The sequence below is a fragment of the Corvus kubaryi genome, unplaced genomic scaffold, assembly GCF_017639235.1.
Source record: "Corvus kubaryi isolate FWS band 111438036 unplaced genomic scaffold, C.kubaryi_AGA036_p1.0 37352, whole genome shotgun sequence".
In the NCBI taxonomy this organism is placed as follows: Eukaryota; Metazoa; Chordata; class Aves; order Passeriformes; family Corvidae; genus Corvus; species Corvus kubaryi.
In genome coordinates, this window is record NW_024581114.1 from 2,154,922 (window position 1) to 2,172,468 (window position 17,547).

The window sequence follows — 17,547 nt, forward strand, 5'->3', positions numbered from 1 at the left end:
TTCAAAAACCTGGGGCTGCTCTTTTATTACAACAGTGGGAGTCTTAAAATGGGAGTTCTAACAGATATTTCAGTGGGGTGCAGGAGGATCAGTGACCTGTTAGGATTTATCCGTGATTTTATCAGCAGGAGCTCCCAGCAATTCCCTGTCCTGCTGCCTCCAGGGGACACAGCAGCTCTGAGTAAGGGTGGACACCGAATTCCTGGGATCTCTCCCTTCTCTCTCCCCCTGTGGGTTCATCACCAGGTAAAAATTACCCCAGAAAGTTCAAATGTGAAATTAGGGACGTCATTAATGGCATGAGGGTGCTTAATTACCCCCAGAATTGCAGCACAAACCATCCCTGCCCAGGAGGTTCTGTCCTGGGACACCTGAACTCTGTGCCTTCACCTGGGCCTTGAGTTTTGTTTGGTTCCTTCTCCAAGCAGCTCTGAAAAATCGGATTTGACCTGGCTCTGGATTTATCCCCTCCCCTGGCGTTCATTCCTGTGGGGTTTTGTCAGTGACTCCCTCTGGGGCCTGGATTTTTGCTGGAAGGGCCCAGCTCAGGTGGAAAAGCTCCATTTGGGGCAGGTGCTGATGTCCCAAGCCCTCAGGGGTGACCCTAAAGCAGAATTTGGGGGGCTGATTGCCCAAGCCAGCAGGCTGGGGGAGGTTCTGGAATAAAGAGGAGTCTCCTAAACTCAAAATTTGTCCCTGCCCTCAGTGCAGAGAGCTCTGAGCTACCTCAGACTGGTTGGTTGTGCTTCCACGAGCTCAGAATCCATTTTATCCCACTAAAGGTGGCAGATTTTCCCCATCCCTGTCCTGAATTCCCAGCCCTCCTGTGCCAAATTTGACCACGAGACCAGAAATCACCTCCTGCCCCCTGGGCTGAGCATTTGATGCTCTGCCCCCAAATTGGCTCCTCCTGGAATTAAATTCCATGATGCAGTGATTTTTTTGGGGGCATTGAGGCCAGGATTAAGCAAATCAAACAAAATTAAGGCTCAAAATCAGGTTGGGGCTTGGCTCTCAGTGATGCCAGCAGCAAACTGAGGTCCCAAAATCATAATTTGGCTTTGTACATTCAGGTGTCTGGGCATTTAAGATGCTTAGAAACAACAGTCAGGCAAAAATGAACCCGAATATCAGCTGAAGGCAAAACAAAGTCACAAAGAACTCCCCAAATCTGTATTCCAGAGCCTTTTATTATTAAAAAAAATTTTAAAAAACAAAGCTTTTTGGGTTTCTTGTTTCCTGCAAGTCATAAACAACAGAGTAAAATGCTCCTGTGCAAAGTCACCATCAAAAATAAAGCTGTTTTTTGTATTTTATGTACAGATAAATTACTGTCAAATATTAACATGATCTCTATTTGTAAACGGGCTGCAACAAAAACGCAGCACTGTGGCACCTTCCACAGAAATTGGATGCTTTTTCTGGCACCTAAAAAAGTTCCCAACCCCATTTTCTTCTCTTTTCTTTCCCCCTGGGAGAGTCAGACCCACTGGGAGTGACCTGGGGTGAGTCCAGAAGCATCTCAGCAGCAGCATCCTGAGCCTTGGCCCCAAATGGCAGCAGGAGAAGTTTCCTCTGCCTCTTGCCCTCCCTTCCCAGCCCCAAGTCCTGCAAGGGTGAGGAGGTGTCTGGGAATTCAGGGTGGAATCAGAGCCCCCTCTTGCTTTGATCCCCTTAGGACAACCCTGGATGTGAAGCACGGGGCCAGGGAGTGGTTTGGGGTTGGAAGGGGCCTAAAACCCATCCCATTCCAACCCCCTTTCCACTGTCCCACACATTGGAATTCTTCCCATGAAAAGCCAGTTCTGGAGGAGGTTTGTGAAATGTTGCTGGGCCTGGCTGGAGCCACAGAGGGTTTTCCTCACCAGGATTTATAAATTAAAGCTGAGAGCAGCCTTTGATGAGGATTCCCACAACAGAAGTGCAGCTCCCCCTTCCCAGAGACTCCCTGGGATCCAAAATCTCTGGCTGCAGGACTCAGGGATGTGCAGGGGGAACCTGCAGTGGCTGAGGGAGCACTGCCACGCTCAGCTGTGGATCCAGGAGGTCCCTGTCCCCTTTCCAGCAGCATCAGGTGGATTCCAAGCTGCCACGCTCAGCTGTGGATCCAGGACATCGCTGGCACCCTTCCCACAGCATTAAGGGAATTCCAAGCCTCTCCATGCTCACAAAAGCCCCTCAGCTCTTCACTCCTGTCCCAAATCCTCCTCCTTGGTGCACCCAAACCCATCCAGCAGCACCTCTGGGCACCTCTGGGGCAGGGGCTGCAGCTGCAGCTCCCCTGTGCTGTCCCTCATTCCAGAGGGTCGGGCACCCTCCTCTCCTTTCCCAGGCTCTTCCTGCACCACCCTGTAGTTCTCCAGGGCCAGGCTGACACTGGGGATGGTGGGAGAGACCCTCAGGGTCTTCTTGGCCCTGAGCCTTTGGTAGCAGAAGAGGAGGGACAGGACCAAGGTGTCCACGAGCAGCTCGAACATCTCCACCACCGACAGCACCGAGGAGCCGAACCAGAGGCTCCACTGGCTCCCCATGCTGGACAGCAGCAGGTTCTCCTGGGGGAAAAATCCAAAGTTTTCTTTATCAGGCACAGCAGAGCTCTGGGAACAGGAATTTTGCTGTTGGCACCCAGGGAGAATCGATGGGATTGTGGAAAAAGTGCAACTCCCAAAGTTTTCCTCAAGGAGAAGAATCCCATGGTGGCAGCTGTTAAAAGCCCTCCCTCCACGCACCCCAAGCACCCCAAAAGAAAGGCAGGGGACAGAGTTTGGGGTGGTGGAACCTACTGAGAGCAGAGGAGACTCGTTGACAGCCTGGTAGTTGAGCTGCTGGTAGAAGATGGTGACCTTGGCAATGTCCTTCCTGCAGGGCACAGAGGAGCAGTTGGCACTGGGGGGGCATTCCCTGGCTGGGAGGTGCTGCTGCTGCTCCAGGCTTTTGGGAAAAAAGAGCTTCCCCCACCCACACCAACTGAACCCTGAGGTTGTTCAACTAGAGCTTGGAAAAAAAAACCTCAGTATTTCAGAGTTTTGTGAGGAAAAATTGGGAGTTGATTGGATTTTCCTGCCCATTTTCCTCTTGCCCTCCCTTGGCAGCCCCAAATCCTACAAGGATGAGGGGTTTAGCCCTGGTTTTACCTGTTGCTGGTCGAGTTGTAGCCATTCTGGTGCCTCAGAGCCTGGCGGACCCAGTCCTGCAGCAGAGGTTGGTTGTGATTGGAATATTTGTGATTGGAATGCTTGTTTTTATTGGAATGCTTGTTTTTATTGGAACCCCGCCTCATGAGGTTTTTTATGTTTAACACTTTTAAAACTGCAGTTTTTAAGCACTAAAATGTCAGTTTGGAGCAATTAAAAAGGCTGTAATTGATTGATTGATAACATAAAGGGAGAGCTATCAAATCCAAGCAATATTTGCCAGGATATCAAAGAAAAACTGAATTTTGAGGTGTTCACAACATTAAGTTCTGCCTTTAAAGGCAACCCCACCACACAGTTCCCTCTTTTAAAACGTCCTGGCTGGATTTGCATCTCCATCATCACTCAGGTGAGTTAATTACCTGCTCATTAGAACATGAGAAATGAGGAGTTTGCACCTCCCAAACAGCCACAGCACGGCTCCCACTGGGAGCAGAGCCAGGAACTCCAGTTTGGGGTGGGAACTGAGGGGATTGCTCAAGGAATTTGGGAATTAGAACAGGATTGAAGGAATTAGAACAGGACTGAAGCTCTGGGCTGTGGGAGCTGTCCCTGCCCATGGAAGGGGTGGAATAAAATGAGATTTAAGATCCCTTCCAACCCCTTCCCAAACAGTCTGGGATTGTATCCTTCTGTTTAAGCACAGGATCATTCCCTAGGCCCAGCTTTTGGGTGAGTTTGCTCGGAATTCAGGGGTTTTGTGCAGTACCTGGGATTTTGCTGAGGGCCACTTGGCTGTCCCAGCTGAGACCTTGTACAGGGATTCCCTGAGGAGAGAAAAAGCAGAGATTTTCACCATGGGGATCTTGGCATGGGGGAATTTAACAAAGCAGAAAATTCCTGGGGCAGCTCTTGAGAACCCTCCTAAATCAGCTCACAAAACAAAACCAGAGGTTGCCTGAAAATTGTTCAGGTAAATCAGAATGGTTCCCAAGTCCTGATAACGCTAGGATGCACCCAAAATGAAAACATCTGACACTTTGTTTTAAAATTATCTTTTCATTTTGAAATTGGCAGTAAAAAAGGTCAAAATAAAGAATTCCAGGCTGAAAAGTGACACAAAGAGTTTGGGTTGGGCCTAATTAAACATTTCAGGGTGATTTAAATCTCTCTGGTGTCACAGATAAAGCTCTGATTTAATTTAATTTAATGTTCTCATCTTTTTGCTTTCTCAGCTCTGGGGTGCAAACATCAAACTGGAATCTCCCAATGCCAGCTGATCCATGAATTTTCCACTGAATTCCCTGCAGTTCCAGGTGTGTTTTCCCTTGCTGAGCCCTGCTTTTGGGACTCACCTGCATGGCTTGGGGCACTGGTCAAAGCAATTCAGGTGGTGATTCCTGAGCCTGTTGTAGAGCTGGTAAAAGCAGTGACCTGGAAAAAGGGATGGAAGGAACAGGCTCAGAGATTTCCTGAGCCTTTGGAATGATTCCAGAGGGGCACCGGAGTGCCAGGCACGGATCTGATCTGCTGAGGATGGGCCAAGCTTAAGGAGCAGAGAATTTAGGCAGAGATTTTGACTCATAATCCGAATTCGGAGCTTAAAATCATAAAACCACGGAATCCTGGGTTGGAAGGACCTTAAAGATCAATTCCCACCTCCTGCCCAGGCAGGGACCTTCTCCTATCCCAGGGTGCTCCAAACCTGGCCTTGGACATTTCCAGGGATGGGGCAGCCATAAAATCCCTGGGAATTCCATCCCAGGGCCTCCCCACCCTCCCAGGGAGGGATTTCATCCATAAATTTCCTACACCAGCACGGTGCTGAGGAGATGAAGGAGTTTAACCCTACACGAATGCCCTTAATCAGGATTTTTAAGCACTACTTGATATCCAAATGCCCAGGAAAGTACCAGGGATCCAGCTGGGATTCAGGGATTCAAGGAATATCTGGAAAACGCTCTGAGGGACAGGGTGGGGTCACTGGGGTGTCTGTGCAGAGCCAGGAGTTGGCTCAGTGATCCTGTGGGTCCCTTGGAAGTCAGGATATTCTGTGAGTCCACGAATCCACGTGAGGGAAGAGCCTCAGCAGAGCATGGGCACAAAGTGGGAGTGATCCAAGGAGTCCCAGCAGCAGAGAGGGATTCAGGAATGTGTCCCCTTTTGCAGGGAAAAGCTCTTACCCCAGGCAGGCTGCTTGTTGTAGTCACAGTACTCAGCCCCAGCAGGCAGGGGGTAATAATAATACCCACAGCCACACTCCTGAACCATGATGTGCTGGAAGCAGGAATGCAGGCAGGCCTGCAAAAGAAAGAAGGCCAAAAAAAAAAAAAATTGGATAAAGCAAAGAAAAATCCCAATCTGTAGGATGCAGCTCTTAGGAGACAAGGCACAGATTTTGTTACAGCAAAAGGCACCAGCCACGAGGATGGGAAAGGTTTCCACTCCTCAGTGCTTGGCTTTACCCCTGCAAAGGCTGTTGGAGAATTTTCCCAGCTCCCTTTTCCGTGATGCTCAGTGACATCTCAGTGAAACAGCCCAGAAAAACAGAGCCAGGAGCAATTCCTGACACAAATAAAGCCCTGATGGGCAAAAATATCCTCCTAGAACACTTCAGCTGCCCTGAGTGCTCCCTGCCTGGTGTGAGAAGAGCCCCAGGTCTGGCACTGGGGATCCTCCACTCATTCCAGCACATCCCAGATTGTAACTCCTTTTTGGGAGCTCCTTTTGGATGGGCAGGGATCTCTCTGTTACCTCCAGCAGTGAAACTGCTGAGCCAGGAGAGCTGCCTGGACAGGAAGGAATGAGCTGCTCGCTCCTCATCCAGCCTGGCTGAGCTGGGCTGGGCTAAGCTGGGCTCAGCCAGGCCTGAGGCTGTACCTGCAGGGTGTAGGAGTTGTTGTAGAGCAGTTTCACATCCACATCATCCCCATTAGTTGTGCATTTGCCATAATTGCCACCCAGGCGATTCACCTCGTCCTGTGGGGACAGAAAAGAGGCCTGGGTGATTAGCAGTGTTAATTGGGGCCAGCCAGCACCCTCTGAGCTTCACTGGAGGGAGCAGGGAAGGGCAGGGAATTAAATGAGCAGCAGAGCTGGACCTGGATAAAAACCACAGGGAGTGACAGGGGAAAGGTGGGAGAGTGCAGGGGAATCCCAGAGTATTGGGAGGGACCCACAGGGATCACCCACAGCTCCTGGCCCTGCCCAGGACACCCCAAAATCCCACCCTGTGCCTGTTATCCAAACACTCCTGGAGCTCTTGGGGCCGTGCTCATTCCCTGGGGAGCCTGGGCAGTGCCCAGCAGCCTCTGGGGGAAGAACCTTTCCCTGCTCTCCAGCCCAACCCCTCCTGATTCAGCCCTCGTGGCTCAGCTGACCAACAGCAACACATCCTGTCCAAATAAATCCCTCCTGGATGTTCGTCCTGATCCCAATTCACCCAGGCAGCTCTTTGGGAAGAGCTGGGACGGGACTGGAGAGGTGCAAAACCCTCAAAAGTGTGAATCAAACGAGGCTCCAACATTTTGAGAACCAAAAGGCCACGTTTGGGACCATTTGATTTGGCCCTGAGCACAGTGAAGCGAGGCAGGAGAGGAGCCCGAGGCTGCTGTGCGTCCCTGTGCCAGCAGGAGGGACATTCCCAGCCCCGGGGCAGTGCCAGACCTGCTGGATGCCGATGGTGGTGGCGATGCCCGGCCGGATGTCGAAGCCCTCGTGCTCCAGGAACGGGGTCTGGTTGTGGTTGTGGATCATCACCTTCACCCCCGCCACCGTGGACAGCAGGGGGATGTGATCCTTCTGCTCTGCCCTCAGGATAAGGGACAGCCCTGGCAAGCAGAGAGAGGGAAGTGTGGGACAGCTCGGGGTGAAAGAAGAACATCCTGAACTGTCAGCATTGATCAAATCCCTCATGGAAGAGCCATTTTTATTCTTTAGAAACCTGGTGGCAATGGCACCTATTCCAAACCTTCAACAATCTCATAATACTCTGCAATAGCGACTGTAAGAATATTCTGCTTGAAAACAAAAAGAATATTCTGCTTTTTTAAGCCCAGATGTGCCTGGCATGGCTGTCATATGTGGCAAGCCAATAATCTGTGCCACCAGACCCAAAAGAAGGCCTCAATATGTCAGTAAATCCTACACAGAAGCCATATTTAATTAATTCTATTAATTAATGCCCTTTCCCCCAGTTTGGCAGGTCACTCACCATAAGGAATTCCTGGTTTTGTGGCTGTCCAGAAGGGATCTGTCCCCTTGCTGTTAAAAGTGTAGCAGCTCCCAAAAACTGGGTGGTGGAAGTGAACATAATCACTGGAACCGAGAGAGATCGGATGGGGTTTTAATGATGAGTGTGGCAACACCTTAATTTAAAGCAGGATGCCTTTGGGATAACGGGAATGAGCTGTTAATTGCCTGCAAATCCCAATCTCCACACACCTGGGCCTGCAGGGCTCCCCATCGTACTGGCAGGAGTAAACCATGTCCTCGATGTGCTCCTCGTGCTGGGAGATGTTGATGATCACGGGCAGCTGGGACATGATGTTCATGTAGTGGAACCTGTACCACTCCAGGATGGCATCCATGCCCGAGGAATAGGTCTTGTAGAAGCAATTCCCACCTGTGGAATTGCACTGGGAGAGAGGGAAAGGCTCAGGGTGAGGCTGACAGGTCACAGGGAAAAGGAAATACTGGAGACAGGGGTGAGGGGAATCTCTGTTTTCCCAGAAAGTGAAAATTCTGATTATTTCAGGAATTTTCTCCTTGGAGCTGCTCCATCTTAGGGGGAAGGAGGCAGGAGGAGGGAGCTGAAGCTTGGGAGGAGGGATGACAGGGCTGGGAATTCTCTGCAGCTCATGAATCATGAGCAGAGCCCAGAGAGGCTTTCTCTGTTCTTACTCAGGGGAACACCCACGGGTTCTGGGGAAAGTTTGCCTGGTGAAGGACTCCAGGACATGGCAGGAATTCAATAATCACCCCAAAACTGCTGGTGAAGGACTCCAGGACACGGCAGGAGTTCAATAATCACCCCAAAATTGCTGGTGAAGGACTCCAGGACTGGGCAGGGGTTCAATAATCACCCCAAAACTGCTGGTGAAGGACTCCAGGAAAGGGCAGGGGTTCAATAATCACCCCCAAATTGCTGCTCTTTCCAGCCACATCAATCCCAGCTTCTGTTCCTGGGTCAGCACAAACTGATGGACAGGGATGGATTGAGGCAGGAATGGATGGAATAAGACAGGGATGGATGGGATGAGGCAGGGATGGATGAACTGTCCTGAAGCACCCCCAATCTCTCATTACCCAGCTCTGAAATATCTCTTTTTTCAGTCTTTTTGGTTTTTTTTTTTAATGTACCTTTAAAGGCCCTGAGCAGCCTCACCTGGAGCTTCCACCCACACTTCCAGGAGCAAATTTAAGCCCAGATGGGGATCCCAGCCCTAATTTGGGCTGTGGGACTGGGCTGCTGCCTCACCACAGACTCAATTTCTTACCCTGATCTTAAATTTCCCTCAGCTCCACAATTTCCCTGATGAGCTGGACTCTTGATTGGACCTGGACACCACTCAGGTATTTTGGGGTGAATCCCCATCCTGCCCTGCTGGAAGGCTCCCTCTGTCCATGAAGGAACACCCAGAGCTCCTTTCCCTGCCTGGATCCTGGTGAAATCCTGCCAGGACCCCACTCACCAGCCTGAAGCCCACGCTGGAATGTTTCTTCCCTGACCTGAGGTCCGACATCCTCAAGAGGGAGAAGTTTTGGCTCAGCTTGAAGCCCAACCTGCTGAGGTTGGCCAAGCCCTGGACGTGGATATTCCTGTCATTCATGTGGAATAACCTGGCTGAGGTGTTGATTCCATACAAGAAGGTGATGGATTCCTCTGCCATGCGATCCAGCTGCACCAGGTGTTCACTGACCAGCTCAAACCTGCCAGGAACAGAAGGGATTTGGGAACATTCACATTTCTATCAGAAAAAAAAGCACTTTGTGCCCTCACAGGATCCATGGAAAGGTTGTTCCTTGAAGTCTGGGGGAGAATATCTGGGAATTCTGGTGCCAATGCTCAGCAATAATTTATCAGCAGCTCCAGTGGCTGAATTTCCAGTTGTTGGAAACCTCAGACCTTGCAGCTGTGCAGAGCTGCACAAACTGGCCTTTCTGTCAGCAATTAGCTAATTATTCCAAGGCAATTACATAATTCCTTCACTATGTAACATGAAACTCCGTGCTAACTCGCCCCTGTCGCGTGAGCCTCATTGGACAAGCAGAGCCACACAGAATTCCATGGGGTTTGCCTCATTTACTGTGTTATTTCCACGTTTCTGTGGGACACCCAGGAGAGCTGCCTCTGACACGCACCATCCCAGAGCTCAGGAGCTGGCTTAGGAAGGAATCCATGGAGCAGCCACGTTTTTCAGGGAAAGGCTGATTTTATCAGAGCCCAAAATCAGCCAGCAGCTTCCACCAAGTGCCTCGGCTCCGTTCCCTCTGTCCTGACTCAGCGCATGGAATTCACTGCTACAAGTCCTTGCACAATTCCCAACAAGATCTTTATCTGGAAACCAGTTTGGAAACAACAACAACAGTCTCTTTCCAGCTGGGGCAGGCACAGGGACCTGGCTGCTTCTCCTGTGGGATGCATCCCAAACCTTTGGGACCATCCAGGTGTGAGGGGAAGCAGATGGGGATGGCTGAAGGCAGAGAGATCCCTCTGTCCCTTCTGGGGGATGCACCCCAAACCTTCCCAAAGCTTTGGGACCCTCCAGGTGTGCTGGGAAGGAGCCCAGGTTACCTGTAGGGATCCTGGGGATGCATCCCTGACCCTTCCCAAAGCTTTGGGACCATCCAGGTGTGCTGGGAAGGAGCCCAGGTTACCTGTAGGGATCCTGGGGGATGCATCCCTGACCCTTCCCAAAGCTTTGGGACCATCCAGGTGTGAGGGGAAGGAGCCCAGGTTACCTGTAGGGATCCAGGTTGCAGATGGTGATGGCTGGGAACATTTTGGGCTCGGAGTGCATGGACATGGTGAGCACCACGGGGTAGGCCAAGTACTGGCTGAACATGAGGGCAAACTGCCAGTAGAGCATGCCAAAGCTGGCCAGCAGCAGCAGGGTCCAAAAAGCCGTTTTCATGCGGTTGCTGTCGGAGCACACGAGGCGGATGGTGCCGTGGATCGTGGTGTTTTTGCAGAAAAACTCAAACATCTCCTTGAAGGAGTCGTAAAACTCGATCAGGCCTTCCTGCCTCTCTTCCTCTCCTCGTGCCAGCTCCTGCTCCATCCTCTAAGTGTCTTTCTGGGCATGGAAAAGACGGAAAAAATCTTATTAATCTGAGGGGAAGACTCTTCTGAACAGGTCTTTTCCAAAGAGGCCTCTTCCAAAGAGCCTCCCTTGGTGGGAGAATTCAGAGTGGGAAGAACATCATGGAATCCATGAGGGGAAAAAAAAATGAACACACCAAAGAGACCTTTTCCAAAGAGGCCTCTCCCAAGGATCCTCCCTTGGTGGGAGAATTCAGAGTGGGAAGAACATCATGGAATCCATGAGGGGAAAAAAAGATGAACACACCAAAGAGGCCTTTTCCAAAGAGGCCTCTTCCAAACAAGCCCCAAATGGGTTTGCAATCAGAAAAACCCAACAAGAACTGAGCAGAATCTGGATCCAGGCAGGAGCAAAGAGCTCAGACTGTGATGCTGCTGAAGAAACATGAGGTGTTTGCCCACAGTTCCATAGGATTTCTCTGCCACTGTGGGTTTGTGAGTAATGCTGGGAAGTTTGAGGCCAAAAAGGGTGGGGAATTTTTGTCTTTCTAAGAACTCCAAGGAGCAGGGTTTAATCCTGAAGTGTTGACTCATTGGGCATCCATACAGATTTATAAATCATGATTAGGGGAATATTTCTAGTGGAATATTCTGGTTTATGGGCCTAAAACAAGACTGGCTTAAAACTACTACTATGGCTTCATCCTTAAGTCAAGGAATTGGGATAAATCCAGCTTTGAACTGGATAAATTAGAACCTGGTTTTTCGTTTTTGCTGTAGAATCTCCCATTCTGTAGAATAAACAGGATTCATTTACCTCTGAACTCTCCTCCAAGATGAAATACAGGGGGTGTTGCAGAGTCCAGACAGGAATTTAGGGATGGAAGTGGAGAAAAACACCTCAGTTGGAACCACAGAGGGGATGAGCCAAATTAGGGTGTGGATAAAGCCTTGTAGGTAGCACTGAAAAGAAAACGATCTCAGGGTGTTTCTGGAGAGCACCAAAATATTAATTAATATTATTAACAGCTATTTTGCCACAGAAATAGGAATTTAAGGCTTCTCTGTGTTTTACAGCAGTGAAAAGGAAGCACAGAAATTGAAAATCACTCAAAAGAGTGGCATAAATCCAAATAAAAACCCCCATTTCCTTTGTTGCAGTAATTAAAACACCTCCTGTGCTACTCCAGAGATAATTCCAGCCTTGCTGAGGATGTGTCCCGGGTTCTGGTGCCAGTTTGGGACACATTGTTGTCACATTTTCATGTCCAGAACATGACACCGTGTGTTGTGAGGTGTGAGTTTCCAACATTACAGCAGCCCTGAGTCACCCTGCCCATCATGTCATTAAGAGAAGTTTACTGAGTCCAAACTTTGGGGCAACCTTAGCTCCAAATAAAAAAAAAAAAATTTAGGGATGCAGGGATAGAGTTTGGGAATGAGGAGAGCAGAAGTCACTAAAGAATTGTTGCAAGAGGCTCTGTGATAATGGAATTAAAGCTCAGAGTCTTTATCAGTGAGAAAAATGTGGAATAAAAGGCCAGAATTACCCAAAGTGAATGCTAAAAGGATTTATCAAAGACAGATTTTTTTTAATGTCTATTTGTGACTCTAAAACCCCCAGACAAAGCCTGGTTTTCAGAAACAATTCAGAGTTTTCAGGCGTTGTCAGTGGGATTTTAAGTTTCTGGCTCATTCATCCCATTTAAATCTGCATTGTTAAAATAATTAGAATGAAAAAGAAATAGAAAGCAAAATAATCCCGAGGTAATGTGGAAAACAGCACCCCCCCATATTTATAGCTACAAATGAATAATAGATCTAAAAATACACATTCAACAATCAAATTATAACCAAATTCCAGCCCCTCCCCACTGTACCTTGGCAGAAACTCTGATCTCTGAGTGTTCAGAGAAGCCACTAAACCCAGCCCTGGGCTTAATCCTGAGCAGAAGTGCTGGCCCAAAGCTCTGGGATTTGGGAGTGCAGAGGCCTTGGGAGCTGTCCAGCCTATATGGATCCAATCTGTGACATCAAAGGGGGCAGGACTTGAGGAACAGATCATGGAAATTATTCAAAGCATGATCCAGGGAATAATAGGAAGTGAATAAACTGGCCAGACGGGTTAACATGAAGCTTACACCGGAGTTAAGCTCGGTTTAAGCGCTGCTGGCGTGCTCAGCTCGGGTTTTTCCCCTCCTGATCAGAGTGGATTCTTAGCTATCATTTCTAGGGAAATAACCAGGGATTCCAGGATGTTCTTCCCACTCTGGATTTCTCCATCTAGGCAGGATATTTCTGCCTTCTTTCCTTGTTTTCCAGAGCCTGGCAGGATGCCAGGGTGTGCTTGAGGAATTGCATTCCTCAGTGTAATCTCAATTGATCAGCTACTCCAAGGCACACATGGATTTCCTCCTGCTTCTCCAAGAATATTGCTCATCCCATCCCATCCCCAGCCAGGATTCAGGTGTTGAGATGGGAACAGAACCAAATCAACCCCGTTTAAATCAGGTTTTAGGAGGTGGTTTAGTTAAAGAGTTGCAGAAGTGATGGAGAAATGGATTCATTGGAAGGATGAAAATTCCCATAATTATTTCTGATACTTTCCCACGTGGAAAGCAGCTCTGCAGGAAGTTTTTTCTACGAATATTTGGGATCCAGATGAAGTTTAGAGCCACAAAAAAGAGCCTGCCTTTCCAAATTGGGTTTTCTCTCCCACTGGAAGCTATGAAATATCAGCATTTGCAAAAAATAAAAAAGACGGAGATTTTTTCTTGTGAAATTTGATTCAGAAAGAAGGGAGAAAGGACAAAGATGAAGGGAAACAAACTCCCCTGATTTTGACTGATTTGATTGATTTATGCTGGATTTTGCTTTAGAAACCCCAAACCACGTAGAACGTTCCCCTCCAATTTTCCAATTATTATTTAAAAAACTCAAATCCTATTAACCAGCTGCTATTACTCTGTTCCACCCCTCTTCAATATTACAAGGAATTTTCAAAACACATATCTGGAACCCGGTTTAAATTTAAAAAAACCCTGGTATTTTGGAAACTTTTGATTAAAAGAGAAACCCAACTGAATGAAGAGCTGCAGCAGAGCCACGTGAAGAGTTCATTAGCTAAAATCTCATTAAAAAACTCCCAGCACTGGAAGCCTCATTCTGTCACGTTCGTGTCTCTGTCCCCCACCCTTCCTTCTCTCTCCATTCCACGTTGTGCAATGCAAAATGGCAACAATAAATCTGTGACAATGGAATTATTGCACAAGGAGCAGGCACAAGACAGCTCCTGTTGCCTCATGATGAGATTCCCTGGCAGCACCTCAGAAAAATCCCTTCAGAGTTTCCTCCAGGAATTTTTTTTTTTTTCCTGCAGGAAATGGGGAAAAACTGGATCAATATCCCTCCAAAAAAGATCCCAGTTCTGTTGGCTCGTAGTCCTGGATCCTGAAGTGGGAGGAGCAGGGAGGAAAAAAAACCTCCTTTGCTGCTTAAAAATGTGGTGTTTCTTTCAAAATGCAGAGATTGTGGAGATAAGAGCCCTGAGAAAGTCCTGTGGGGTTGCAGGGCTGTAATTACCCTGAGTAAGGCTGAAAATGTTGATTAGAGCTGGGAAGGAGAAAATGCTTTGTGTGTCCTGAGGAGCAGCAACTCTGGGCAAGTACAGAAGGTTGCTTTTCCCACTGGGTGTTTTTAATTTGTTGGTTTTAATGGAATCACATCCAATTTAATTGATAAAAACAGCAGAGATAAAGAAAATTAAGGAATTTTGCCATTTGGCTTGGAAGCTTTCACATATGAACTGTGCAAACCCTGTCCTTGGCCCTACACTTGATTATTATTATACCATAATATATTATAATGTTTATTTTACAGGCTCAGATGGATGATAAAATGATTCTCAGCTATTTGATAAGACTATTGAAGCAGAAATAAATATCAGATTATAAAAAGATGCCAGTATCAGCCAGGCACAATAGCAGGAGAGGCACATGGATTATCCTGTAGGAGATTTTAGTTCCTTCACCTAAAAGTGACGCAGTAAATTCATGTTCCTTGTGGGATGGACTCAAGAAATCAGGGAAATCTTCTGCCAGACAATCAATTTTTAAATTCTTGAATGTTTTCTTACAGCTGGTGCACATGAAAAATGTTTTGTAGAGGCTTGAGTGAAAGAGAGAAGCTCAGGGATGTTTTCCACAGCCTCTCTTGCCATGCCTGGCTCATCCTTTAGAACTCAAATATTAAAATATTTTGCCCACTATCATTGAAAATGTCCCAAAGAAGAACTTGTGAGGTCTTTGAGGAGGCTCTGACTGGGCAGAGGTGTGAAAATCCCACCTGAGCTCATTCCAGCCTCTCCTTCCTGCAGCCTTTCCCAGCTGCTTGAACATTGAGGGGCCTAAAACCAAAGCCCCACCTGAAGGGACCCCGGAAAATCCCAATTCCAGCGGCTTTCCCTGGGCCTCACCACACGGAGGCTCCGCTGTAATTTGCTGCCCACTGACCACACAAACTCTCCTTGGGATGAACTTTCTCCCTCACTGCATTTGTTCCACATTATCCTGCTCTCCCACAGTTTCCTGACTTTCCACTGCTGTCTCTCCCAGAGGTTTCCACTTTTCCCTCTGGATTGTGAATGGAATGCAGCCCTGGGCATCCCCTCCCTGGAGCAGAGGTGGGGATGTGGAGCAGGGATAAATCCTGCCTTCAGGAGGTTTTGCAGACAGTTTAATCTCCATTTGAGCAGATCTGGCTTTACTTCCTGCACGAATGGAGTTTATTCCCCAGGAACGCCCCAGGTTACTCTGCCAAACCCTCTTCCCACATTTTGTCCCCTCACACACCACCCCAGTTCTCCTCTCTGGAATGAGTTCTGTCTCTGGTTTTGTGGGGCCTCCCTCTCCCTGCTTTCTTGACGGCCACTGGATCAGCCAGTCCATCCCTCCTCCCACTCCAAACTCCTGTGGGCAACTCCAGGAACAGGAACCTCCCAGTGCTCCCTCTTTCCGCTCCCAGCACGCTCTGCCTCCTCTGTTTTTCCCAGTCCTTGCTCTCCCAAACCTCTGTCATCCTTACAAAGCAGAATTCCAGTTTATTCAGGAGGCAGAACAAAGGCAGTGCCTGCCCTGGAGAGCTTCCAGATGTTGCTTCACATCTCCCTCTGATCCTGCCCTAAAAGTACTGCTGAATTCCTCTGGTTTCTGGATGTTTTCCTCATCTCCTGGAATGTCTGTGGAGCTCTGCACACCAACATTTCCTCTGACAATCCCTGAATCTCCTTTTGTGGCATGCTTTGGGGCCTGGCTGGGGGATCTCTCTGGAAATCCCATGGATTTGTGCCTGCAGAATCAGGATGGCCCCGGTGTTGCAGCGTGTCCCTTCTGCCAGAGCAGCTCCCAACGCTGCCAAACCTGCTCCAGGCAGAGGTGAACACCCCTGAACCTGTGCTGGGCTCCCTGTGCCATGCTTTTATCCCCACTTTTCCAAAATAAAGCTCCCTGGCACATCCTCTCGAGCCCAGCAATGAGCACATGAATAATCTGCTAATCACCAGCCGTGTAAATATTCCTTAATTACCCCTCTGGAATGAGGAGGCTCCACGTCAGCCCTGCCCTCGGTGCAGCCTCCAGCAGAGGGTTAAAATCCAGCCTCAGCACCAAAAAGAATCCTGCAGGCTCCCGGGATGACCAAGCATTCATTTCCACTCACTCACCTTTCTGAGTAAGGTGGCTGCAGCTGCTCCTGGCATCCCTTTGGGATAACACTTCCTAGTTTTGTTTTTTTGGCTTCTCTTCCTCTTCTGGTTTCTTTACTCCCAGCTCTTCATCAGCGCTGTGCCCCCACTCCAGACCTGTCCCCCAAAGATTCACAGGATGAGATCCTGCTTGCTGGTGGATGGGTTTTTGTCCTGCTCCAGCTCCGCTGCAGGGTCTGTAGGAATTCTGAGGCAATCAGGGCTGGCAGGGGTTGGAGAACACCAGCAAAACCTTCTTGCTCTGTGGACATGCAAGATGCAACCATCCTGGAATCCCAGGTACCATCACTTCGTCCTGAATGAAGCCAAAAATTCCCAAGCAGTGCCTCAAACTCCTGGAAAAAAGAGGTGGAGAGCGCTCCTGGCTCCTGGAATAGTCCCCAAACCTTGGTTCCCAACACTTAGCAGCAATTCCCAGGGGTTAATCAATTCAGGAACTTCAGCCTTTCCCGCTGGGAACTGGAACAGATGTCAACAAGAGGAAGAGGTGCTCCAGTGTGGCACCAAGGGAAGGAGGGGATGAAGAAACCGGGAACAAACTGCGCAAGGGCAAAACAGTCATTAGCAAATCCTAATTGAAACCAGCTATTACATAAGTGCCTGTGTCAGCTGCCATTCCTCTCCCGACGGGGGCTTTTCTTTAGGATAAATCCAGCTGCAACGCCGTGTTTTCCATCTGGAGGATTTCCTCACCTTCTCCCACAGCAGTGCTGTCCACGGCAGAGTTGGGAATTGCAAATGAACAGCTCTGGAAGAAGTTGGAAAAGCCCAGGAATATTCCCCTGGATGCAGGGAAAGCCTCAGGGAAGTGGTGTGGCTTGGAAAAAAGAGGTCATTTTGAAGCCTTTAAATGCTGCTAAAGGCAATCCAAACCACCAGGCCAATGCAACGGCTGAGGTGAATTAGTTTGGAATCATTCAAACCTGCAGGAATTATTTGGGAGACCCCAAAACCCCTGCTGTGCTCAGGGTCTGTCTGCTCTGATGGTTGGGGGGGGTGTTTATTTACATTCTTTCCATACATGAAGTATGGAAAGCACCAGATAACCCTTAAGATTTGCTATTAAAAACCTGGTTTTAATTCTTTTCATGCCCCAAAAAGACTTTACTCATCAGTCAAAGAATAAAAATGCTGCCACGTGACTGCCAGGCCCCATTTCCTCCATGAGTAACACGGAGTGAGGAGGGCACCTGAACAGCACAAATATTCCTGGTCTGACCTGTCTGATCAGCACCAGCAGAAATCCCCAAACCAACCCCAAAAGGGATGCATCAGGAGTGGTTTGTGAGCTTGGGGATGCTCTTAGGGACACTTGGGAGTGCCATGACAAAGGGAATGGCTTCAAAGATGGGATATTGGGAAGGAATTCTTGGCTGGGAGGGTGGGGA

General features: G+C 48.7%; 1 protein-coding gene across 2 annotated transcripts; it reads right to left on the reverse strand.

Moving 5' to 3' along the window:
* Nucleotides 1–1,170: 1,170 nt before the first annotated feature.
* On the reverse strand, nucleotides 1,171–17,547 carry SCNN1D (sodium channel epithelial 1 subunit delta). 2 transcript variants are annotated; one of them, XM_042032115.1, is made up of 13 exons: nucleotides 16,118–17,547; nucleotides 10,098–10,432; nucleotides 8,828–9,065; nucleotides 7,578–7,771; nucleotides 7,348–7,451; nucleotides 6,801–6,964; nucleotides 6,015–6,113; nucleotides 5,318–5,435; nucleotides 4,490–4,568; nucleotides 3,904–3,961; nucleotides 3,135–3,190; nucleotides 2,784–2,859; nucleotides 1,171–2,552 (listed from the first exon to the last, which is right to left on the reverse strand). In XM_042032115.1, exons 2-13 carry the CDS (start codon nucleotides 10,415–10,417, stop codon nucleotides 2,187–2,189), a joined length of 1,872 nt encoding a protein of 623 aa, XP_041888049.1. In that variant the 5' UTR covers nucleotides 10,418–10,432; nucleotides 16,118–17,547; the 3' UTR covers nucleotides 1,171–2,186. The 2 variants fall into 2 exon arrangements, with proteins under 2 accessions (XP_041888049.1, XP_041888048.1); XM_042032114.1 differs by having other exon boundaries at nucleotides 1,171–2,859.

Coding starts and splice junctions, on each gene's coding strand:
- SCNN1D (XM_042032114.1), bottom strand. CDS start 10,417: ATGGAGCAGGAGCTGGCACGAGGAGAGGAAGAGAGGCAGGAAGGCCTG. Junction 9,066..10,097: donor TGCAACCTGGATCCCTACAG/GTAACCTGGGCT, acceptor TGTTCCTGGCAG/GTTTGAGCTGGTCAGTGAAC. Junction 4,569..5,317: donor CAACAAGCAGCCTGCCTGGG/GTAAGAGCTTTT, acceptor CCCTTTTTCCAG/GTCACTGCTTTTACCAGCTC.